Genomic DNA, 26079 nt, shown 5'->3' on the forward strand with positions numbered 1-26079 from the left:
TTTCATCTTACTCTTCTGTTGCTTCCACAGTAAATTTTAATACCTTCCTTTTCCATTCCCTGCAGGTCTCGGAGGCACCTGCATCACTCCAGGCTTGCAGCAAGTCCCCAAAATGCCAGTGACGTAGAGTCACCCTCTTGGGGTATTTTGCCCATCAGCTGCTCAGATGTCCAACCTGTACCTTGCAGTTCTCCCACAGGGACACTGCTCAGAGACACCACAATCTGGCTGTGCATGACCATAGATCAGCTAACATGCGTTTGCCTTCACACGGCTCTTCTGATGATGCCGGTACGAGGAGGAAAGTAAGGATCAGATCAAACAATCCCCTGCAGATACCTTCCTGTGACCTCCAGGTCTTCCGTGAGCAGGACAACAAGACCAGCAGGACATGATCAAGTGAGTCAACAAGTGGCTTCATCCCCTGCTCCCTTTGGAAACTCAAATGATATCATTTTTTCTGAGCACATTTGAATATGCTTGTAACAGCCCTGCACAGTGGCTTGTATCTGGCATTACTATCACTGCTATTCAAGGAATACAGCAACACATTAATTCAGTTCCGCAGCTTCGCTTAGCTTCATTCATACTGACAGTGAGTGACGAGTAACACTTATTTAAGAGATGATTATATTTTTACTTACAACACAACATACTGATGCTGGGGAGAGGCCAGAATCCAGCAAGAAAAGCACAAACCCAACGGTTCAGTCAGTTCAATTTCTAGTTGGTTGGAACAGGCATATTCAATACCTTGGATGAATAATACTAAAATCCAAAGCTTATCGAAACAAACCCATGTTCCTTTGCTAAGTGCACTTGGGAGTGAGCTGTGCTGTGAGCCGTAAGCAGAGCTCTTGCAGGGGTGTTAAAACTTGCCTAGAAGCCACTGTCTGCAGCACAATGGTGATGTCTCAAGCCTTGGGGCAGCTCACTCCCAAGTTTCAACTCATGACGACTTGTTAAAAAGTTTTTCTGTATTCCCTGCCCCATTCAGGCAGGTTTATCCATGCAAATACTCACCCCAAAGAGGTAAAACGATTTTTAGCCAAAAAAAAAAATAAAAGAGCTTATTCATATTAGTAGGCATTTTACATTCATCCATCAATCAGTGCTGAGCAGTGAGTACACCAGTCCCTTACAGGCACACTTCTTATGGCCATTAATATCCTTTGACTTAATTCAGCTTTATTCCACATGGCACTCAAAAAGTAACTGCAATTAGACGTAAATCTTGCATTTCTAAACTTAGCAAGAGAGAAACTCATGATTAAGGAGGACTGTACAAGGAAAAAAAAATCCCAGTTCGGGTGAAAAATATGTTTGTAAGAGGAAAACTTCAATATTACCTGAAAGCAGTTAAGTATTCTGTGTCTCCCATTGGTGGATCAAGGCCACCAGTAAAGGCCATGTTAACATTGAAACCAACTCCTGCTCCTGTGCCAACCTGAAAAAAGGACATAGAACTCTTAATTACACATGCAGAAACAGCAAACTCTGACAACACATCTCTGCTGCCTTAATATTCTTTCCGTCGAATACGGATTTTGATTCAATAGCTTGGTGGTAGTGAGGTTAATTCTTCCCTCTGGAGTGATCTGGTCCCCAAACCAGGAGTGAAAATAAAACTCCTCCATGCTCTGATCTTCATGGGAGCTGTGGACCAGCGGTGTTTGCTGCTCACTTACAAAACACCTCATCTAGTGGATCCTCTTCCTCTTTTGCAGGAGAGTGCATTAGATAAAACATCTTTTTTAAATTCATTTTCAGCTCTATTCAAGAAGCATATTTTATTTTTCATTACAGTTCCAGCTGGGGGGAAAAAACACACAGTTTTTATTGGAGCGAGCCCCCCCTCTGCTGGGGAAAAATATGATTCACAGAGAAGAGATTTTTGCTGCTTAAGGGACATGTTGGTGGTAACTGTAAGTACATTCCCATCCTTGCATGTACTGCAAACGTCTGCTCCTACACTGCAAATATCTGAGAAAGGGGAAAACTGAAAAATAAACCAGACTTTTCCAGTAATTTGCTTGTGAAGAAGCAAGAAATGCCTTCCCCATCCACATCGAAACCCCAAAGCCTGAGTTCAGTCCCTTCCTTCATCAAGTGGGGAACCTCGTAGCTGCTGGAGCACGGTGGGCGTGAGTGGGGGCTGTGGGACCCTGGGGATAAAAGGGAGCTGGGCAGTACCTGCTGCCACTGTTCTGCACTCCTACACACGCAGTCTGGGGCTTGGGATTATTTTAGGTCTTAGCATATGAAAAATAAACTGAAAACTAATGCATTGTACAATACACAGACAGATCATTCAGGCTAGATAAAGTTGCACAGCTTTTCTTTCACATTTTTCCTTGTATTGGTGCAAATGCTGCTGGTAGAAAAACAAGCGGTTCATCCATCCACAGTGGGTTATTTATCCATCTGTGGCTTTAAAATTTATTTTTTATTCTATGTTTTATTTGATCTGGAATGACACAGTGAAAAATCACTAAAAATTGTAAATATGGAGTGGATGGCATAGTCCATTGCTTCCTTACAGCACTAGATATTTTGTTAGACAGATTACTAGATTATTAAGAGGCCAGTTTAACACTACCTCTGAGACCTTTGTGTACCCTGAAGCAAAAATTAAGGCGGATGCACGGGGCTGCTTTTGATTCACAACAGCAGTGCAAATAGGGCAATGAAGCAGTATCACATCAAGTTAAATTTCTTTAGAAATCAAAATAGCAACATCGATATTTGGTGAATGAGAAAATATAAAATTGACAGGGTAAGAACTCTAGGAGTTTTCAGATGTCATCTGGAGCACCTCAGAGTACATAAAACTAAGCATTTCACATAATTTCCCTTTGACAATCACATATGAAGGAGGATAAGTGAATTTTCCTTAGGCACAACCCATCTTAAATTCAAATTTAAGTCAGCCACGGAAAACCTGGTCCTCCTGCCTCTAAGAAACAAATTATGCCTACAAGGGGGAAATCTTGAGAACTACAAAGAGTGCTGGGACAGCTGGCAAAGGGCTCCTCTGGAACAGGTTCTCCCACAAGGGCCAGAGTGCCTAATTGCTTTATCTCATTTTCTGCTCGTTAGCCAAACGAGCTTTCCTCCCAGCTTGCAGGGCAGGACACAATGCCCGCGGCTGTTAGGACTTGGATGAGAAGGCATCAAACGCAAAAATCCAGGTGACACAGTCTCAAATGGGCACTAACAAGCACGAGTGTGGGAGTTGTGGCAGAAGCTTCCCTCCAAGGCTCCCTGAGATTTTGGGGGCACCGATTCACAGCCCCGAGCAGGTCCTATCAGACACTGGGGGATGCTCTGCTGATCCATGCTCTTACCTCATCGGGAGCACCACTGCCTGGAAAGAAGTTCCCGTCATCATAGCGATGTAGTGAAATATAAAGAACATTAGGATCATTGTAGAAAGCTTGCTGAGTACCATTCCCGTGGTGAACATCCTTCAGGGACAGAGATTGCATTATATGAGGGAGGTTAGTACCTTAGTGAAAATGCAGATTAAAGCCATCAACTTGAGATTTGGAAGGGTTTTCTTTGCTGTTGTGCTTTGTTTTCTGTGCTCCTCTGATCTAGCTGAAGTAGTTTATCACAAATGAGAGTAACCCACTCTGCACAGCTGGCTTCAAGTTACACTCCTTTTTTAATACAAGGGATAAATGGGGGTAAATGCAGTCTCAAGTTTAAACCAAAACTGAGGACAGGATCAATTTTCCTGGGTGAAGACAAATGGATTCATAGCCAGTCTTGGGGGATGGAGAAACTATGGTAGTTACTTTGCAGTTTTAATTTGTCTGTGAGGTGATCTCTGATATAAATGTCCAGCAAAATTCTGCTGGACCCAATAAGGTTAAACGACACAAACCCATTACTCGGATTCCTTGCTGCTTTGCTACTTGGTGCAGAAATGCAGGACGTGTATTCCGAAGGCCCTTTTCTGACATGAACAGTTGGTGGGAAGTGAGGAAAAGTAGGTCGAAAAGACAAATCCATCCAATTCAATTTGTGGGTCTAGCCCATGGAAGATTTGTGGCAATCTAATCAAATCTCTTGGCCAACACCTAGCAACTCAAATGCTTTCACAGCCACATAAAGATACTTTTAAATCTTTAAAATCAATCAGGCACATTTTTAAACATTTACATTGCCATAGAAAAATCCTGAACAGGTCTTTCTCAAATGGGCCTATGCTCCTGCAGAGTCCACTGTCTCGTTCCAATGTAGCGATCGCTTCTGACTGCCTGCCCACTCACATGGGAGCTGGACACTGAGACTGTCCAGATCAATGGTCAAGCTGTGCCAGACAGCCCATCACTCTCAGTACCTGGTCCTCACGTCTTGAAAAGAAAGCTGGAGTGAATCCTAACGTTTAAGGTCAAAACCCTTCAGAATGAAATAACCAAAACTCAGCATGGTTCACTGTTACCCATTGTGTTTAGAAAGCAACTACCTCTTAATTTCAATTTTATTATGAAAACTATGGACCCTTTAAGAAATACTTGTTTTATTAAAAGCACTTTTAACAAAAAAACCCCAAGTTTAAGAAACAAATTTTGGCGGGCAGACAACAAGAGACATTTTTTTCACTGATTTACAATGCCAGATTTGCCCTTGCAAGAAAAAAAAGCCCAGAAATATTTCCAACTGCTCTCCTGAAGGGTAAGAACCAGCATTTACTCACCCAGTCCACTATAAGGATTTTGCTAACGTTCAGTCTTTGCTGGAGCAGCTTGGCTGCAATTGCCACAGAGTTAAAATAGCAGAAGCCCCTGGAGGTGATGTGAGGGGGGAGAAAAGAGGAAAAGGAGAAGCGTTAATTATAAATTTTCTTGGTCCCAATGCATCCATCACTTTTCTTTCCTCCCTGGAAGATGCACATGTGCTCAATCACAAACCCAAACGCAGGAGCAGGTGACCTGCTATCTCTTTGGAAACAGGGAATGTTTCACACTTGCCCAAACCTGCTGCAATGGATGCTGCTCGGTGCCCTCCAGCACTGCGTGTGGGCAACAGGGACAGCAGCCGATGGGGTGAGGACACAGAGAGGTGGAAAAGGCAGGGAAAGAACCCAGGGCTGGAGCACTGCAGTGTACGGGCTTGGAGGGAGCAGACATGCTCAGAGCCGGCTGCAAAACCTTGAGTTAAGGGGAATTCAAGAGTCAGCACTCATAGAAAGGTTTGGGTTGGAAGGGACCTTAAACCTCATTCAGTTCCAAAGCTATGCGCAGGAACACCTACCACTGGATCAGGTTGCTTGAAGCCTCATCCAACCTGGCCTTGAACACCTCCAGGGATGAGGCAGCCATGACCTCCCTGGGAAACCTGTTCCTGTGCCTCACTACCCTCACAGGAAAACATTTTTTCCTATAATCTAATCTAAATCTCCCCTCTTTCAGCTTAAAATTGTTCTCTCTCATCCTATCCCTGCACTCCCTGACCAAGAGCCCCTCTCCAGTTTTCATGTATCCCCTTTCAGTACTGGAAGGCTGATATAAGTTGTCCCCAGAGCTTTCTCTTCTCCAGCCCAACTCCCTCAGCCTGTCCTTGTATGGGAGGTGCTCTAGCCCTTGAATCATCATCATGGCCTCCTCTGGACTCCTCATCTCTCAAAGTGTGCTAGAGCACCCAAGACTCAAAACTTCAGCACATGTGAAGCCAACATAATACATACAGATACATAAAGTCAAGGTGATTTATGCACAGGACCCTGATTTTAAAACAGTCTGATGACAAAACCCTGCTATATTAAACACATGGAAGATGCCCAATTTCCACTTTTGCTTCGCAAAGCCTTCCCACTCTGACACCTTTCTAATTCAGTGTTGTGACTCTAGGACACAGTTACGCTTGCTGTTATGACTATGAGTTACATGTCTTTGATTTCCACACACTGGACAAGCCATCCACATCTAATTTAGAACAATTCACAGAGTAAAGAAAATAGAACCACCACTGCTTTTTCAAAGCACAACTTAATGCTGATTCTTCGTCAAATAACCCCAACCCAAACCCACTAAGCAGGATCTTGACTCTTCCAGAGAACTACCGGGAGATATAACAGTGTCTTGCATATTGATAAGAAAAAAATCTGCAACAATAACCTAACAAACTGCCTTTTCAATTTCCAGCTGCTGATCACACAAGACTGAAGAAAGGTGACGAAGCAGACACGTGTACTTACATGGGTGTGCTCTCTTCTGCATGGTGACCTGGAGGCCGAACAACAGCAAATCCATTCTACACACAAAAGAACAATAAAATTAAGAAAAGAGACCGAAAGTTGTGTTTATCACACAAAGATGGATGCAGCAGTTGCAGCCAGAGGCATCAACTCTGCTTTGGAACTATAGAGTTGTTCTCCATAGTTTTCTCACAAGACCAGAGCAGTGGATGATGCTTTCCCTCATTTTGGAGCAGAAAAAAAAGTCCACGGGGATTTTATAGAAACTGGTTGGTACAGAACTTCCTTCCACTCAGGAGAAAGAAGTATTCTGCATGAGGTCACTGAAACAGCCACCAGGCTGGCCCAGCTAAAGACAACAGCAAGGCCCTCAGATAACACTGAAACAGTGATTTCACTTGCTGCTCTGGTTTCTTTCTTCCTTTTTATCAGTGCGTAAGAACATCCACCAGGAGTCTAGTGTTCACTTGCTGATATCCTCAAAGATTTTTATGACTAAAGCCAGATGGTGTATTAAAATGAAGGAAACTGGACCTCCTGCACAACACAGCCCTGAGGTGAGTCCTGTACAGAGCCTATATCAAAGCAAAGTGTTATTTTCATACCAACCTTCAGTTCTCCTGTGGCTACTTTGAAAACAAGCTCAATGACACAGCCCACGGCCAGGCGAGCAGCACCAGATGAGTGAACTTCATTCCAAATCGTGTCACTGTCAACCTAGTGGAGACACACAGGGATCATGTTTAGAAGCAACGAGGACAGGCAGGAAACTGAGATCCATGCTTTATAAAGAAGTTATTGACAAGTATTACAGACATAAATACATATTTATGTATTTAATTTAAATGTATTAATTTTAAATGAATTAGACTTCAGAACCCATCTTTGCAGTATCAGGGCTGGGACCACTGGGACCCCACCAATGAATAGCCATCATTGCTACCCTGCATCCCTCCAACCATCACTCAAGAGATGACTGCTTGCAAGAGCTCTGCAATGCCTAAGTGCCAGTGCTATAATAGCGGAGCAAATTTAGCACTGTAAATTTGCAGGCGACACCTAACAATAATCCTACCAACACCACAATATCAGTTTTTCTCTTTAACTGCTAAAGGAAAATGATCCCAGATGAAATAAAAAGGCGTACAAAATCGTTCAATAACTCAATTTTATTTAAAAATAAAAAAGTCACAATAAAGGAGGATGTTTAATAATGTATGATTAAAAGACGCCTGCCCTGGACTGCCAGGGTAAGGTAATGCTGACAGCAGCTTCCCTGGGGAACCAAAAGATCAACCCTGTCTCATCAAAGCTAACAACAGACCTTCAACATCTAGCTGCTGGCTAGACACTTACTCCAATGCTAACATTTGACAGGACCACTGTCCTCTTTTGTTTTCCCCTTGAAAATGTGCAAATAGCCCAATAGCGGAGCAAGGCATTCTGCACACATCCCTGTGTCATTACTACATGGGATCACATCCTAATTTTTAACAAAACGTGAGAAGCGTTGGCTTTTACCACCTTCACCCCAACAACCACACGAAGACAAGATCAGCTTGCAGACATGTGATCAAATGCCTGTTCATCCTTTCAATGCCATTCAGCTGTCAACCCTGCGGAGAGCAGAGTGGGAAGGACGGCTCCTGGGGGGCTGTTTCCAGGCTGAAGCTCTGGATCTCCTCTGCTGCACACCCACACCCAGGTCATCTTGCACATCATGATGAAAGCAAAGCTGGTTTGCTTCTTGCCAGTCACAGTCTCTGCAAGAGCCAGATTGCTGGGACTGTCCCATGACAGGCCAGCTCGGCTGCCCGGGAACATAACAGGATAAATATAATATTTCTCAAGGCGAAGGATCACCAGCTATTTGCACGTTTTACTCTATGTGGAGCCTATTTATAGAAACAATGGCAAAGGAGACGGAAAGGAAGAGATTATTTGTTTTGTCTGGCATCCAGTCTGCTCACTGAGCTGCAGGGAAATGCCAAGTCACCCCACACGACATTGACCCATTGATCTGCTAAAGCCAGTGGGAATGGTCCCAGTCCTGCTATCAGGGACAGTTTCTGGCAGCATCTGCACTGAAAATGCTTTTGAAGTCACAGGAAACCAAGAAAGCATTTAGAGAATACCAAAAAGCCACCTCTGTGTGGTAATGCTGCCAATACGTGCACTGTCTGACCGTTTGTGGTACAAAGGCTCCCCTGGACCCCATAAACTTGTTCAGTAACACGGGAACATTGGCACGATGGAGTCAGAGTTACGAATGACACCTCCAGAAGTCCTGGATCAGTACTGCACACGTGGAGGAGATGGGACCACTCTCATCGCATCCCTCCAAAAGCCCTTAGTAAGGTGGGAAGAAGACCAAGGTTCTTCTCCTCCCTACCGACTAAGCGCATTAGTGCTCTGTGAGGGTCTGTCTTTGGGCTCCTCATCAGCAGATCTGTAAAAATGTTATGCGGTGGTCAAGCTGCTTTGCAACCAGGATGACACCAAGACATTCCTTTGGGGGATCCAGTACTTAAAGGGGGCCTACAGGAATGCTGGGGAGGGGCTCTTGGTCATGGAGTGCAGTGATAGGATGAGGGGTAATGGTTCTAAGCTGAATGAGGGGAGATTTAGATTAGATTTCAGGAAGGAATGTTTTCCTGTGAGGGTGGTGAGGGCCACACCCAGGTTGCCCAGAGAAGTTGTGGATACCCCACGCCTGGAGGTGTTCAAGGCCACTTTGGATGTGGCTTTGAACAACATGGTCCAGTGGAAGGACTCCCTGCCCATGGCAGGGGGTTTGGAACTGGATGATCTTTAAGGTTCCCTCCCACCCAAACCATTCTATGATTCTATGATCCACCAGTCTTCATCCTCAGGTCTCCCCCCAGCATCCGTGATGGCTTAAACAACAGAGAACATTGACTTGCCTTTTGCTAAGAGCTGACTGCCTCAGTTCCCTCGGCCTCACTTTGCTCAACTGCAATACAGCTGCATTGGGCCTATCTTACCCATCTAACCTGCCTTTCTTGGACTTTAAAGAAAATGCTGCAGGACACAAGTAGCTAAGAGCTTCCCGCTCCACTCTGCCACAGCAAGCACCAGACACCTTCCACGGATGCAGAATTGCAGAGGCCCATCTTCGTTCACTGTAAGACACCACAGCAGTGGAAAAAAACCCCAAATTCACCTCCTAAGCACAGCTTTACCTAAGGGACCAGCAGATCCTCAGGTCTCCACAGACATCTGTTCGCACCAGCCTTCCCCATAAAGCATGCAGAAGTCACCAGTGCCTGAGCCAAACACCACCACGTTCAGACCCTTTGATGCCTGTAGAAAACGGGCTTGTCTTGGCAATATTTCAATAAGAACAAGGAGGGCAAGACAGAGTGATTTTACAGAGTTATTGTTTCTGCAGAAAAAAATTAAGTACTTAGAAAAAAACATTCCACCTGTGATTTAGAAGCCAATTTCAGCAACTCTTCCATGCCCTCACACTCAGCTACCTATGAGGAGGAGGGCTAGATCCAGACATGACCACAGCCACCCGCAAGCTCTCCACTGCCCCATCCTGCGTGCAAACATCTCCAAGATAAGGATTTAACACCCAGTCATCTTCCCTGGAACGGATGTCTGGAGACCACTGGGCCCTACTCCAAGGCAGCACTTCATCATCTGTGCGACTCTAAGTGTTTGAACAGTCCCACTGCAGCCATCAGCGCTCTGCAGCAGCGGGGTGTAGACTCTGCCATGGTGGAAAATGTTATTAATGGGGTCCTGAGCCGGACCGCTCTCCGGCTCTGAAGCTGCTGCTGTTTGGTGCACAGGCTGCTGTTGACCTCTCCATCATTCCTGAACTCTGAAGTTCATTACAGGGGAGACGCTATTTGGCTTTCCCTGCCTATGAGCTCTTTGATGTAGCTGCCATCACAGGAGTTGTTGCTAGGACAGCACATCAAGCCTTACCATCTGGAAGGACTTTATGCAGAGAGGAAGCATATTTCTTGCCTTTTGTTGATCCAACAGCGTATATTTCTCTTTTTTTCTCCGAAGCTGGAGGATATAACTGTGTCAGAGATACTGAGTTTTCCACATCTGCTGCCGTTGGATGAGGGGCAGTTGTCCTGATCAGCACACTTGTCTTCTTGAGAATAATATTAATGCCTTGCTCATTCCAACCACAAAGCTGCTGTTTCTGATAGGTAAGCCTGTAGGAGAGCACTCCTTTAGAGGTGGGGAGAGGGAATTCAGCCCCTGGGACCTGCTGCAGGCTCTTAACCTTTACAGCATGTACTGTTATTAGAAAATGATGAGAGAATGCAGAAGTCAAGGGTCAACAGTTTGATGTGGGCTCTCTTCTACACGGAACGTCTAAGATGTTTCAGGGTGAAACCCTAAAGAATTCTTCCTTCCTTATAAACTTGAAGTATTTATTAATACACAGGATGAGGTTCCTGCTCACATTGTATGCTCTACTACACAGTAATGTGCAGCTATTTCAAAATGAAACAAATGCCTTATAAAAGGTTCCATTATTGTAATCTTTTCTTTAGCTGAAGAGGTATGAAGATAAGAAATTAAGCATAGGGACAGGTAGAGACAAGTTGCACAGCAGCTCAAGGCTCTGCAAGGCAGAGGGGAGCAATGGAGTCCTGCTCTTCCCTCATCACCGCTCATCATCACACTGGGGCGACAGCAGCACCGTCTGTGCTGCCAGTGAGCTTTCTGTACCTAACGGCATCTGCTACTGCTCTAAAGCACTGGTTCAATAATCGTGCTCAACTTTTGTTCTTCTAAGACTCGTTAATTAGTCTCTTCTCATTTACATTCCATGGAAGTCCTTTTAGTTGTCTCTGCTCTGCAATAATGTACTTTGCTTGCACAGGTAAAGAGTTTTATACGTTCTAATCAAGACCTTACAACAGAATAACATATTCGGGAAGAGATCAAAAATGTTTAGAACACTTTTTAAAGCCTTAGATCTTTATATATTTTTAGAACACTCATAGAAAAAAGAAATACTCCAGACACAAGAAAACAAAGTTATTAGCTATCAGAAGATCATGGCTTTGAGTGTCTGGAAGAATTCGGATGAAGTACACCAGAAGTAATTTACAGATTTTCAAAGCATGAACTCCCATTTCCAAAATTTTGTTCTAATTATCCTGGATTTTGTACTGTGCTGGAGCACGTAAATCATACAGTAAGAAATGAGTGTGTGCTGCAGAGAAGTAAAGGTAGCATCTTAAAGTAGAAATACCACACACTGCCCTTGCTGATGCTGCTGAAGATCAGCAGGAATAAATTACTGTTGTTTAAATCAGAGCTCACATCTGTTGACAGAAGTACTTCTGTGCTTTCTTCCTTTCCAGGTACGATCAACACCTGCAGACGGGAGGTTTCTGAGTGTCCACCATGGCGATGGGAAGGCTTCTTCATATACAACAAACCAATGAGGGGAAAGAAAATGAACAAGAGTTTCCAGGCACTGGGGAAAAAATATCCCATTTTTCCTCACTGAATTTGAGACACCGTGACTTAGTTTTTAAAGAGAGAAGTTGAAAGGTGTTATATGATGAAGTGACCTGCTTTCAACTTTTTCCTGCTCATTACTCTTTAACTTTGTCTCATTTGCCAGTAAGAACTTGCAATTGCCCATACTCTAGACTTCATCCTTCTTTCTGGCACTTAGCAGCTCTTCATGGGCTTTTCCCTCATAAATTGCTCTACATTGCTTTTCAAATCCAGCTATTCTTTTAATCAACATAACATCCCCTACAGAAGAGAACTGCCTTGTTTAATTGTTTGCAGAAAACTGACTTGGTTTCAAAGTTTCCGGCCATAATTTTATCTGATACCCTCAGCTCCTGAATTATAAGGAACAGCAATCATCCAGCTTTCACCTGCTCCAGGCCAGTCCACGTCCTGCCCACAGGCATTATTTTGCATCCAACACTGAATTTAATGTGCTACATTGGTATTATGTTACTATTAAGTTTCTTGTTCTCATGAGACTATCTGTATTTCTTTGCAGTCAGTTTTCGCTTTGATGACCCCCCCTAAATTTAATACCATCAGCAAAGGACACTGGCTTATGACCCATCCCCTGCATTGCAATATTTCAGTGAATATGCAGATTTCTTGGGGACTCCAATTCTGATTGCTATTTCCCATCTTCTAACCAGTAATAAATCCAAAAGAGGGCTGATCTCACTTTATTCTACTTATTTTTGAAAACGTTTTCTTTCCCTTTCCTCATTTCTTTATGGCATCATGTCTGCCCTCTGGAAAGCATTTGGAAGACCAGTATCAAGCTCTTCAGAGAAAATTCTCTTTACAAAGCAGTCAGGCAACTAGTGTCCTGGTGAGCTGAACGCAAAGACCCATAAAGCATCCCCTACATCACACTTATCATGAAGTGACAAAGTCAGTGAGAATAAAAACTCTGGCTAAACTAAATCCCTTGTCCTTCAAACCTGGGCTACAAACTATTGGTAGTCAAAATGATGTCCTATGGGTGCTCTGATCATCACAGGCACCTGATGTTCATGCATCATCAGGAAAATAATCACCATTAATAAGCAATTGCAGCTGACAAACCTCTCACAGCTCCAAGGCTGCCTCTCCACAACCTTCTCAAACTGTAAGAGAAAGATAAAACTGAGACTGAACACCGCTCTGCAACGAGTCATGTTCTGCCAACCTGCCAGTCTCAGACAAGGGAGAGTCTAAATAAAACTCCACCACTGAGAAAAGCTGTATGGTCACCTTGCAGCCACATCTGCCAAACAGCAGCAGAAAAACACACCTTAAGCCCTCTGGCTAGAACGATTTGAAATAATTTCATTTCACCATAGCAAGACCTCAATCTCCTGGCAGTCTTGACACACCAAAACTTCTCAGAGTTACATTAAAATGCCTCTTACACTAAAATTCTTCATAATTGATGTTTTACTGTAGGCTCTGGTTTTTTTTTTTCTGATTTCCTTGAAAACAATATATTAAATGCACCTCAAAAATGTCTTGTCATCCTCTTTTGTGCAGAAAATAATCTGCTTTTCTTCTGCTCTTCAGCTCCAGCTAAGATCCCACTATAGGGCTTCTTCCAACAGCTTCCCATAGCAAATCAAATCGAGAGCAGCTTGTCTTCCAGAGCTGGCACACTAACAAAGACTGCAGTTTTCCCTTTATTTCTTCAATAAACATATCACGCTGTTAAGCCAGATTCCTTGACAAATCTCACACTTCGAAAGACAGAAGAAAATGAGGTTGGAAGAACCCTGTGAGATCACCATCCATCTCTCCTGCTCCCAAGGAGAGGGTCTAGGCTTAAACCCATTCAGAGCACGTGCAAATGCAAAGCACTTAATATGCTATAGAAAATAATTCTGTACTGTGACCTCATTTTCCCTACAAATACATGGCTGGGGTGCATATGCTAATAAGGAATCCATCCTCAAAAGCAAGGAAGACCCTGTTTTCCTGCACCAGCTGTGAGAGCAGCAGAACAAATATAATCATAGAATTGTTTGGTTGGAAAAGACCTTTGAGATCACCAAGTCCAACTGTATTTGTCCACTACTAAACCACCCCTGAGCACCTCACCTACCCAGTTTTTAAACACCTCCAGGGATGGGGACTCCACCACTTCAATGGACAGACTCTGCCAGTCCGAGAACCCTTTCATTTTTTGCTAATATCCAATCTAAACCTCTCCTGGTGCAATTTGTGGCCATTCCCTCTCATCCTATCACTTATTACTCGGGAAAATGGTCAGCGCTGTATCCTGAGGTAAGTGGGGAAGGAAGACAAGGCAAATCAACAGAAATCTATTTTTGTGAAAAACCTGACTATCATATAGTTGATTACTGGTAAATTATTGGTTTTGAAAAGGTTTTACTAGACAACATGAACATTATCTGTTAAGACTGCTAAAACGCTGTACAAAAGTCGACAAATGTTTTATTTCATATTTAAGGGTCCGTGGAGACAACCGACCAGCAAGTTAACTGCAAACGCTATCTTTGTTCTGAGTGTATCGGTAATACCAGCGCTGTGGCGTTTCCTGCCTTGATTTAGTATTTAATGCAAGACTTCTGGGACTGCACTGGGCTCAGACACTGTCTTTACTTGTTACCATTCAGTCTTCATTTGCGAATGATAATTTTTGCTTTGAATGGCATGCCTGACTGCAGGGCAGAGTAAATCCAAACCTTTTAAACTCCAGCCAAAAATTTGCCATGAATTAGGAGACTGCAGCATATTTACAATACAAAATAAAATATCTGTACGAGTGCGCAGCGGTGGCGGTATGAATAAACGCCGATTATTCTTTCTTTTTTTTTTTGATGGGATAATTTTCAAAGCGGCGATTTTGCAAAGGCTCAGGAAGAAAACAATTTTGTTTCATTTCCATAACAGAATCCAGACCTCCAAATTCAACCTCACGAGCTACAATTATGCATAAGAACTACCACTGTGAATTTTCAAACACAATGCCTTTTATTGTCTCTTCTCATTCTTTTCCCTTCCTGTTCTCCGAGATTTTCTGTACTGTCATCCTCCACAGAAACTTTAAGGCAGAAAGCCTGACTTAAAAGAAGAACTTTCAAGTTTTCAGGCTCCAAAGCAAAACAACAAGGAAAACCTTCAACACAAGGTATTTGAAAGGTATTCGGGTTTTTTTCAGCCTTATGGGAACCAAGAACAACAAAGTCTTTTTATTATACAGAATCTTGACAGATGAAAATCGCTGTTCAGCTTTGCTATGACAGATGGAGGGGTATTTTAGTCACCTCCTTCAGAATTCACTCATGGTTGTCCTGGAACTCAAGAAATGAAAAATGCCAAATACTGGAGACTGCAATTCCCTTGTGCTTCGTAACCTGCGGGACATTCCGTTCGAGGACAGTAATGTAGCCCAGACACAACCACAGCAACACACTGTCTCCAGGAACTTCCCAAATATTGTCCTTCAATCTCGCTATTTTATTAACGTGTTTTCCACCTGCAGGAGGAGGCAGGCAGCTCTGAAGTACAAACACTGAAGATGAAACACCTACGCAGCACGAGCAGCATGAAAGGCACATTTTGCTTTCTATGTAGAAAGCTTTTTTGGATTCAAGCATTGCTTTTAAATGCAGTAACCTCTAAAGCATTAAACATCACTGCCTGGGGAATGAGGTTTCTCCTCCTAAAAGCCAGAGACGAAACATGCCTATGAATGTCACACACACTTCAGCTCTCCAAAATAGCTTAAAAATCTTCACGCTGCTTTTGAAGAAAGGCACGTGAGTCTGTCGCAGCAGCCCCGCACCCCAGGCAGACCCTGTTTATGGGTAACATCTGGCTGCAATTACCCACTTGATGGAATGCAAAGCAACAATTTTTGTTACCAATGGGACCAGGGGAACAAACAAGACATTATTTACACATTAAAGAAAGCACTCACCCCAACACCACCGCAAGGAAGCCTGACAAACATCGACGTTAGGGAACCTGTAGGGAGAAAAAAAAAATTGAACTCTGTAAGTCAAAAAGTCAAAGTTCACCAGATTTTGGTTCAATTTTATGGCAATGCTGTAATTTTTCCGAACACAGTAACAGACTGAGGTTTTCTTCCAGTTTTCTGAAAGCACAGAGCCCACCCTGTTATGTTACAATACATACACAGATAATACACACACTTGGGGTGTTCAAAAGTCTTTCCAATATAAAACTCTTCTATAAATCACTTATTTTTATGTAAGTTTTGTGTGTCGTCCTACGTTTCAAGCAGTCACGTTGACTAGAAATGACTGAGATGCTACCAACAACTGCTCAGCATGTCTTCTCAGATGAACATTTTAATCCCTTTCAACTGAAAGAGGCTAGGAAATCATAAAAACCCCCTAGTTATCAGTCATCTGCAGACTGGTAGAAGAAGAATAGAAGACTTCGGAGAGCATGAGTTCCATTAAAGAGGAACACAAAAAATAAACTGGTGGTAAGCAAACAGAACGTGTTATGACTGAAAGAGCAACTCCAGAATTAAGGATTAGAGAAAAATGGAGAAACCCATCTGTAGGGCTGATTTTGCATCTGTAAGAACTGTAACATCACTTTGTGGGCTTGCACATGAGCAAATTATCCTCCATTCATTGCTCTGCATGTTGATAAACCCTATTCTGAAACAAGAATATGCTGTTTTCTATCCCTCACCAGCCTACATGCACAACTTTTATGCGTGTCTGTGCATCACAGGCAAACAGGAAGAAGAAAATACGTGCATGCAGACATGGTGAAAGATCAGGACTACATTGCCTGAGATTGATTTGCTTGAGTCCTATTTAAATTTAACAGATGCTAATAGAGAAATCAACTGTGTTGAGGGGTTTTCTTTCCCCTTCATCAAACCAGGTTCTTGTTCTGGTCATGTTTATACTGAAAATAAATTCCCTTAAATGCTAATTGCTAGCTTTGTAGGGCATGAATTAACCAGGATGACAGGTAGTTGTTACTGAGGACCACGCTGGTGTCAAACGTATCACAGACACATACGTTACCCCTGTGACTGGAAGTGGAGTTAATGCATCTGTATTATTAATCTGAGTGCACAGTGAGGCTCATGCCTTGATGAGATCCACATGGAAGTTCTTAGCTCATCCCGCTTCGGACCTTCCGTCACATCTTTCACTGCTAATCCACCCATTATTTCAATATTTATCTTCTTGACAACAATTTATGATTGCTCTCTACAAATTAAAAGCAGCCTTATTTGCCTAAGCTGAAACTTGTTAACAGGTTCCAAAGCTTTACCCTGTCAAAGGAGAGACAGAGCCATGTTTTTCATCCTTGGACTTTCAAGGGCTTTAGCAATGCTTCTGGGGGAGGAGTCGTGCAACCGGCCATGAAGGCCACCACCTTCAGGCCCATGTGATAAAAGCAGAGCAAAGCACATCTTTGGGCTGCTCTGGGTCCTCCAGGGAATGCAACTTCAGCACTTGCAGTGGGCTCCCACTGTGAGCCACTCCTACACATGTAAAGGGCACTCACTGATAAAGGAGTAAGACTCGGAAGTAACAAGCTACCAAACAACTGCAGAAGTAAAAGGAATCATCACAGAATGGTTTGGGTTGGAAGGAACATTAAAGACCATTCATTTCCAACCTCCCTGCCATGGGCAGGGACACCTCCCACTGGATCAGGTTGCTCAAAGCCCCATCTAACCTGGCCCTGAACACCTTCAGGGATGGGGCAGCCACCACTTCCTTGTGCACCTTGTGCTTTCCCCAGCTTTCCTGCAGCCCCTCTCAGCACTGGAAGCTGCTATAAGCCTTCTCTTCTCCAGGCTGAACAAACCCAACTCTCTTGGCCTGTCCTCATATGGGAAGTGCTCCAGCCCTTAGATCATCTTTGTGGTCTCTTCTGGACTAACAGATCCGTGTCTTTCCTGGGCTGAGGGCTCCAGAACAGAAAACAGGGCTCCAGGTGAGGTCTCATGAGAGCAGGGCAGAGGGGAAGAATCCCCTCCCTCACCCTGTCCATCACACTTCTTCGGATGCAGCCCAGGTTATGGTTGGTTTTCTGGGCTGCAGTTACACCTTGCTGGTTCATCTACCAGCACCCCAAGTCCTTCTCTTCAGGGCTGCTCTCAATCCATTCTCTGCCCAGGTTGTCAGCAGAGCCACGACACAATTACAACTCTGAAAAACCTGACCTATTTACCCCCTTCCCGCTTTCTCCTAAAGAACTGCCAGATGAAGGGACACCCCTCTCATCATTTGCAAAAGCTTAAAAAGAAACATCCCATATTTTCATCCCCCAGCTTTAAAAGCTCTTCCTTTTAGGCTGAGGTTTCTCATATTTTTTCTTCTCAAAGACATATCAAAGGCAAAGAGTTTACAGGGAGTCAGCCACCGGAGTCGTACACATGTCAAGACACTGGGTCTAACAAACTTACATTTGCATATGTGAGCCTCACACAAAGCTTTGGTCTCAGACTTCAAACCTGCCATACATTTACCCTCTAACATATTTAAAAGAACCCCACAAAGCTGTTTTGTAAATTTAAAAGCCTTCTAAACTCTGAACAGGAGAGAATGGGGCTGCTTACAGGCTTTTTCGCCTCTATACACAAATGCACGCTCTGAGGTTTTGTAAGGAGGTTTTCCCAACACACCAGTGGCTGTTATCCTCACTCAGATCCAGGAAGCCATCAAGTTAAGAAATTGGTTTTGGGGCCAGCATCTCCCTTCCTGCTCTCCTCCCAAAGGAGAACTTCTCCTTGGGTGCTATGCAGGAATCCCAGCGCAGCTCACTTCTCCCATCAGTCTGGCTCACCACGCTGCTCCTCCAGACCCCAGCTGTCAAGCCTTCATGTTATTTTGTCCTGCCTGGTGGGATAATTGGAGCCACACTGAATGGTGAAGCACTTCTCCAAGCTTGGTGCTTGGCAGGAGGGTCAGCGCCAGCCACAGCCCACGGGCAACAGTAGGGCAGCAGCGGGAAGAGGCAGACCACCGCTGTCATAGAATCATAGAATCACCAGGTTGGAAAAGACCCACCAGATCATCGAGTCCAACCATTCCTATCAAACACTAAACCATGCCCCTCAGCGCCTCATCCACCTGTCCCTTAAACACCTCCAGGGAAGGTGAATCAACCCCCTCCCTGGGCAGCCTCTAACAGTGCCCAATGACCCTTTCTGTGAAAAAATTTTTTCCTAATGTTCAGCCTAAACCTCCCCTGGGGGAGCTTGAGGCCATTCCCTCTCGCCCTGCCCCCTGTCACTTGGGAGAAGAGGCCAGCTCCCTCCTCTCCACAACCTCCTTTCAGGTAGTTGTAGAGAGCAATGAGGTCTCCCCTCAGCCTCCTCTTCTCAACGCTAAACAACCCCAGTGCTCTCAGCTGCTACTCATAAGACTTGTTCACAAGCCCCTTCACCAGCCTTGTTGCTCTTCTAAATAAACCATCTGGAATGCTTCAGCAACACCTGGGTATCCCCAAATCCAATGCTAACCAAATAAACACTATCTCCAAATGTTTCTGTGAAACTATGGGTACTGATTGTGCCAAGAAGGAACAGAAAATTATCTCCAGAGGGCCAGTGGGTCAGATGCTGGAGGACTGCCTGGATCCCACTGCAGCAGATGCTCAGGTCACACATTCTCACACAGTGGTTCTGTGCTACGGTGCAAGAATTCAAGGAGAAATCAGTCAGATGGTGCAGTTGCAAACAAGGAGCCTTCTCAGACCTACTGGGGAAGATTTCCATGCCATTTCTTTGGACTGGTGGATACACCTTACGCAAGGCAAGAGTTTCAGGCTACCAAGTATATCACATCATAAATTCTTTAAGCTTTACCTGCTAATTGCGCTATCATTCAGAGGTGTCTGCTTTCTGTTTCTCTGGGTTTTAAAGAGGTGGGAAGTTAGCCATAAATACAGTGCTAATTGCATGTTTAAACAAGTGGCTAATAGCTTTCCTCTCTGGGATCTAATGTACATACTGAATATGTTGCAAAATCTTTCCAGCTCCTTTGCTGGGACTACTATATCATGCAGGCCATCAAGTTAATCCCTTTTTTATATCATCCAAAGTCAAGTTAATCCCAAAATAAACTTTCTCAACTTCTAAGTTCCAGAACTGTCTTTTTGCTGATCCCCAAGTGAGAACTTCCCAAACTGTGTCTCCAGCCTACCACCTCCTGCAGCAAAAAGGCATAATGTACAGGGAGATGACGATGTCTCCACAGAGGTAAGGTGCTCAAATCAATGTGGTTTGGTTGCTGGGGGTGAGGGGAGGGTTGATTACCTAAACACCCATTCCTCAGATGTTTTGCAGGGAAAATATCTATATTTTAAGGCGTCGTTTCAGTAAGATCAAGTCTTCAGTGAAAGGGATAAACAATCTTACTCCAAATTAAACAAATCTAAGACTAGCAAAGAGGCCCCTGTACTTTACCTGGGGATTATTCACAGAAAACTGAAAGCTATCTGTCGATATCTGTACAGTTGGCTGGTGCTGCAGATCCAGGCCCTTCGTAAAGTATTCCAGTTCCTACCCAGTAATGAATAACTTTCTAACACGCAGAGCAGAGTGTCCAACGATAAAATAATATGTCTGAATTACCTTTCCTCCTCAGGGAAACCTCCTTTTAGGTTTTGAAGACATCAAAGAAAGGAAGTTTTAGCTATGTAGGTGGGAAGAATCCTCTTGGGAACCACCCAGAGCTGAGGATGGAGGGAGCCCCATGTCCATACTGCTACCGCGAAGTGACAGGGCTGAGGGCAGCAGCAGGAGAGCTGGAGGTCAGGAAGGGGGAAACCCTCCCCCAGAGAACGATACCTAGGAGTTTCTTGCTGTCCAGTTTCTGTCTGTTCAGAGGGTTTGTGCCGTACAGCAGCGTATGGGCTTCTGAGTGAACTGTCTGCAGCTCTTCTAGAGTTGCTTTTCTTCCACGAATGCACTGAAAGAGGAAACAAAAGGGGTGATGAAACCACCAATTGCCTGCTTAACTCTCATTATTAAAGAACTTTTCTTCCCCCTTAGCAAAACATAAAGACAATGAGCAGAACACCTAAAATAGGTTCTTAAATGTAAAAATTCACTGTAAGACAGACTTTGGTTTAATCTCTAATTCAAAAATACTTGCTTGACATATGAAGTCATCTGTATCATGTTAGTTTTAAAAACACCATAGAGTAAGGTATTGCTCAACTACTGAATATTCAGGATTTCAGTTATAAGCCACTAGAAAGTGATTCTCTGGTGAAAATGCATCTCTCCAAAGCATCCTCTGGCATCCCCACCATGATATCAAGCTGCTTTAAAAATTTCTCCCAAACACACTGCTTTCCAACCTGAACCTTCCAGCAACTAAGGGTCAGTTACAAACTTTCTGTTCTAAAACCCACCTTGGAACTCCAACAAGATTAATTTTGTTGCAAATTGTTTTCCTGTACAATGATGCAGGTTGAGCAGGAAGTACTGCAGCAAATATCTCATCCCTGCTTTTGTTGCCACCTGGATCCCAGAAGGGCAGATACACATCCAAGTCTAGCCCTGGTGTCATTGAAGATCATGGCAAAGCTTTCACTGATGTCAGCAAGACCCAGCTTCACATTTTACAAGCTGGGGATCTTCAATTTTTGTCAAAGGGCGCAGCACGGTTGGACTCAATGATCTCAAAGGTCTTTTCCAACCAAATGATTCTAGACCTTCGGGGCTTATGTTTTGTTGCCATTGCCCATTTGTGATGGAAAATATGTTTGTAAGAACAAAGTGCTACGTGGAGATGCTACATCTTGGGTGTGCAAGGACCATGCCGTGGCCTCTTGCACAGGACTGAGTGCTTCCCAGCAGGCTACCACGTACACCAGAGAAGGCATCCAACTCCCAGCAATGGGAAAAAACACCTCACCTCTTTAACCAGAAGATTGCAACCGTTTCCAAAAGGTTGGCAGGGAAAATAGGCAGTGAGCTGAGAAAGCTCTGAGACTGGGGGAGGTCAAGAGGCTGAGAGAGGGGAAATAGTTATCTAGAAATATGGGTTGCTTTGCTTCAGAAACATGCATGCACTCTCCTCCAAAAAAAAAAAAAAGAAAAGAAAATGTATTTTATACAGCTTAGAATATGGTCATATAAAAATGTCATATTTTTATGTATTTTATATGGCTCTGTCGTGATTTGGACTAAAACATTTTAAAAGGAGTTGTCACATAGGGAGGTTGTTTCCTACAGAAGGAATGATGGGATTATTCCCCTCTGCCATAGTAACGCTAAAACAGAAATAGCTAACAGCAAAATGTTGGAAGGTTCTGAAAGCCTCTTGTGGAGGTCTCAGGGTCACCCAAAATGTGAGCCTCAGCAATGAGCATCCTGCTGCGCAGCCCATCCAAGCGCACGCAACTCCTGCACAGCCTTCACTCTGCCTTTGTGGAAGCCAGGTGCTTTTTTTAGACTTCCAAGTTCCTGGAGAAGGAGAATTTGTAATGAGGACAAAAAAAAAAAAGGATAGCTTAGAGGGAAAAAATCACACTCCTGAAAAGAACAGACTTTCAAATGGAAAACTTGTTCTGAAGTGAAGGTCAAACTGTGCCTCTTGCTCCTAAGAGCTGCTGTGCTCAGAAAGCTCTGCTGTGTACTGCTCACTTTGCAGAAGAGCGTGAGAGACAAGATGCTTCAAAGGCATCAGCACTTCCAGCCAAGCAGTGCCTGTTTTCGCCCTGTGCCGCCTTCTTGGGCTGCAGCCTGGCGCAGCCAGAGCATCCTGGGGACTCCAGGGCCTCCACCTCCGAAGCACAGTCTGCAGAACAAAGTGGAGGGATGTTTTTGTCTCAAAACTTCAGCATAAGCCTCCATCACGTGTTGCAAACTGCACAGGAAATCATTTTGTAAAACTGTTTGAGGCACAAGGCAGCCAAAATCAAAGCACGGCAGGAGCACCGCAGCACTCTGCCTCTCCTCATTTTGGCATTTCTGCTCTCCAGTTCCTCTTTCATGCTCTCCGTGCTCTTCTCCACCACCTAGAATTTCCTGAGGTTAATGACGAGGCAAAAATACAGCATCCCATTAAAGAGGCAATAATCACAAAAATGCTAGACCCAGAAGGGATGGAAATATCTAGCAAATCCCCCTTGAACTTTTATCCTGTCTTCCTTTTCAGTTCACGGCAAGCCTGCCTCAGTCCCCCCTTACAGGCTTTTACAGCTTCTCTCTAACCCATATGCCAACTCTTTTCCTTTGAACAAGACGTACTGACCCATTTTCAGCTTCTACATCTAGGGGATGTACAGAAATAGCATGTTGTATTTCTTGGCGTTACATGAACAGACCAGGCAGCCCCTCGCAGTAACGTGCCAGCTCCTCCTTGGATGTGAACAGCTTCAGCTCCCCAGGATGGGGAAGGACTGCCCTACAAAGACATCCAACCTCTGTGCTTTTTAGGAGGATATCAACACTATCCTCCCCTCCACATAACACCTGTAACTGAATGGAAACTACAAGCAGACAGAGAACTCCCTTCTGTGTTGCAAGTGAAACATGTTTGAGGAAAAAGCCACTACTTACTGAAACAGATAGACATCAGAAACATCACAGCAAGCACTGTTATGGTTAGAAAGGATTATGCTTGAGATCTTTTTGCACCTTTTCATTTCCCAGCTCATATGCCACAAGCCTTGTCCTTGGCTCTAACACAAAGATACGAACAGAATGAATTCAATCCCCCTAAAATAAAACTGGAGAACGTAACGCATCCCTTGGTCCAGCTTCCAGACCCATCATGATTTGCACCTCAGTCTGTGGCTTAGCCTGCTGCCCATGCTCCTAATTTGGGCAGTTCTTGACTTTCTAAAAGTCTTAAATCCTGATATTCTTATCTTTGAGATTTTGCATTGCCTACTCAGCTTGCTCACTTCGTATTAACCCCATCACTTGTCTAATCTCCTTCCTGGCTGCTAAACCCAGCTTTTTAGCTGAGGAGGTGGCTTTCCAACCCCAATAACCCTGTTTCCTTCGTGCTTCTTTCTGTACAAAACCTGACCTTCATAACACCACAACATCTCTCCTCTCCCACTGCTTTATACACATCCTTCTGCATTCTTCATTTATTTCCTTGAAGCCAGCTTTTCCCTTGCATTTTGAAAAAAAAAAACACAAAACAACAAAAACCCAAAAACAACAAAAACCCAAACCCACGCTAGTCTCTTAGTTTTCATTTGATCCATCCTTTCACCCTGTGTTTCAACAGGAGAGGCTACGAAACTTGAGAGACCATGAGCCAGATCCTCTTCCGACTGCAGCTCCAAAAAAGCCACAAAAAGCCAAGAAAACTGCTATAAAGCTTCTCCAGAGACTGACTTCCCAGGTACCATCACCACTACCTCCTGCACTCAGTGCTCTGTGACAGGAAACCCTGGGTGTGAAGCAGCTCTTGAGGCTTCACTGCCTGGACCCATCTTGCCCCCCGAGCCAGACCCCTGTCTGACACTGTGCCAGGAAAGCTGTGGACACGACTCTTCTCTAACAGGGTCTGGCTTTTCATGCTAGTCCTCCTCAGCTGCAATTAACCTTCAGCTAGCAGTTCTCGTGCTCTAAACAACACAGGAGGACTGCCAAGATGTGGTTGGAGATCGACCCTGGTTGAGGAAATCAACCCATCCTGGTCAAGCAGCACAGGGACTTGATTATCTCTAAAACACACAGCACAACCTATTGATTTCCTCGAACGCTTGATGAAGCCTGGGAGGATTACTCTATACCGTGATTGTGGGGTTTCATTTGGGGGGCAGAGTATTTTATTGAGATTGCCTCTATTAGTGTAATTGTTGCTTTCAAATTCTGAACGTACGCCAGAGTAATTGCCGTATTTTATAAAGGTAACTTAATTAAACAAGCAATACTCTAAACCACAGCTGTCGTTAACTTTGAACCATCACTTTCACTCCAAAGGGTCATCTTTAAACTTGTGTGACTTTGCCAGACTCTTACCTATGAAACCGTAAATCTGGCACACATTTTCCCCTCAGCTGGACATAAAATGGAGTTTGGACAACTCTAGCACACACATATCTGTTTTGCTGCTGAAAAATAAGAAGTGAAGGAGGAGGAAGCAATGTTTTTTTACTGTTCTAAAAATATCCATGCGCCTTCTGGATCACTTCTATTGCCTCCGAGAAAAATGGTACGAACTCAACACTCGGCAGGTTGTCTAGAAGCCTCTCGGCTGCCTCATGAAAACAGGTTTTCACTTAGTCTGCTTCTGAAATTTCAAAGCAAGCGTTTGTTTGCATGCACAATAAAAACATTTTGCTGTGAGCCCTTTTCTGGCTCGGGGCATGTGTGCAACAGAAATGGCAAAAGAACATTTTGAGGAGGACAATATCGAGAAGTGTTTGAGCTTGCATGAGAAAGCAGAGCTGGGATGTATTTTCAGTGTTCACTCATGGGGGTAAACGAGAGCTATTAAATTCCTTTTGGAAGAGGACAGGGATCCAGCGGAGTCTCATCTGATCCCACACAGTGTGTACGGGATTAGGCACGACGCAGGGCGCTCTGGTTTTAATCTCTGTCGAGCAACTACTCACAAACAACAGAATCAAACTATACCCACACCTGGACCACAGCAAAGGGCTGGTAAGGAAGGAAGGAGAAACATGAGGATAAGGAAATGTCAAAGTTCAAGCTGTCCTTTTACAAATATGAGTTGTAAGAACTGGATTAAACAACATAATCACAAACAATTCTCACATCAGGCCCTTGGGCTTACTTAACAGGCTCAGAATGTCTGAGGCACAGGACAACAGACCTGCAACAGTGAAGATAAAAATGAGCAGGCACAGATGTGTCAGTCAGCAAGATCAGCTAAAAAAAATAATATAGAGTAAAACAAGAGCTCAGCAAAAAAAAAAAAAAAAATGTGCACAGCCTGGCAAATTTCTGTCTCCTATAATCCAGGTGTTGCTGCCCACTCGGTGTAGACTTAATAATTCTGAAAGTATTCACCTCTATCTGACTGCCTGCAGGGCTGCTACGCAGATGGAGCTGTTATAATTCATAAAACATTGCAGCTACATTGCAGGCTGCATTGGTAGAGAGTGTCACCATCCTCATATGTTCTATTAAAGTTTGCATATCACATGCACGCTACTGTGGGTGGGGATAGAGGGCACAGCTCTTGCTGTCCTGCATGGAGCTGAAAAACTACCACCTTTATTAAAAGTAATAATAAATTATTATGCCAGACTTCAAAATTCCTTTTCAATTGTTCATATACTGAAACATGTCCCACAGAATGAAGCTTTTTTTTTTGTCTCCAGCATTCCTGTTACGGAGTCCACTGGCCCAGGTAACACCAACAGCTCACGATCATGCTCCAACCTAGCAGCAGAGATCA

General features: G+C 44.0%; 1 protein-coding gene across 9 annotated transcripts in view; it reads right to left on the reverse strand.

Moving 5' to 3' along the window:
• The window catches only part of HDAC4 (histone deacetylase 4), a 277760-nt gene that overhangs the window by 23416 nt on the left and 228265 nt on the right, over positions 1-26079 (reverse strand). For all 9 annotated transcript variants that reach the window (XM_069860656.1, XM_069860648.1, XM_069860655.1 and 6 more), the window contains 7 exons: positions 20529-20649; positions 15651-15697; positions 6815-6922; positions 6206-6261; positions 4706-4793; positions 3348-3467; positions 1350-1447 (listed from right to left, as the gene is read on the reverse strand). In XM_069860656.1, coding sequence (XP_069716757.1) covers positions 1350-1447; positions 3348-3467; positions 4706-4793; positions 6206-6261; positions 6815-6922; positions 15651-15697; positions 20529-20649 — 638 coding nt within the window. The remainder of the gene's footprint in view (positions 1-1349; positions 1448-3347; positions 3468-4705; positions 4794-6205; positions 6262-6814; positions 6923-15650; positions 15698-20528; positions 20650-26079) is intronic.

The sequence above is a fragment of the Phaenicophaeus curvirostris genome, chromosome 7 (assembly GCF_032191515.1).
Source record: "Phaenicophaeus curvirostris isolate KB17595 chromosome 7, BPBGC_Pcur_1.0, whole genome shotgun sequence".
NCBI lineage: Eukaryota > Metazoa > Chordata > Aves > Cuculiformes > Cuculidae > Phaenicophaeus > Phaenicophaeus curvirostris.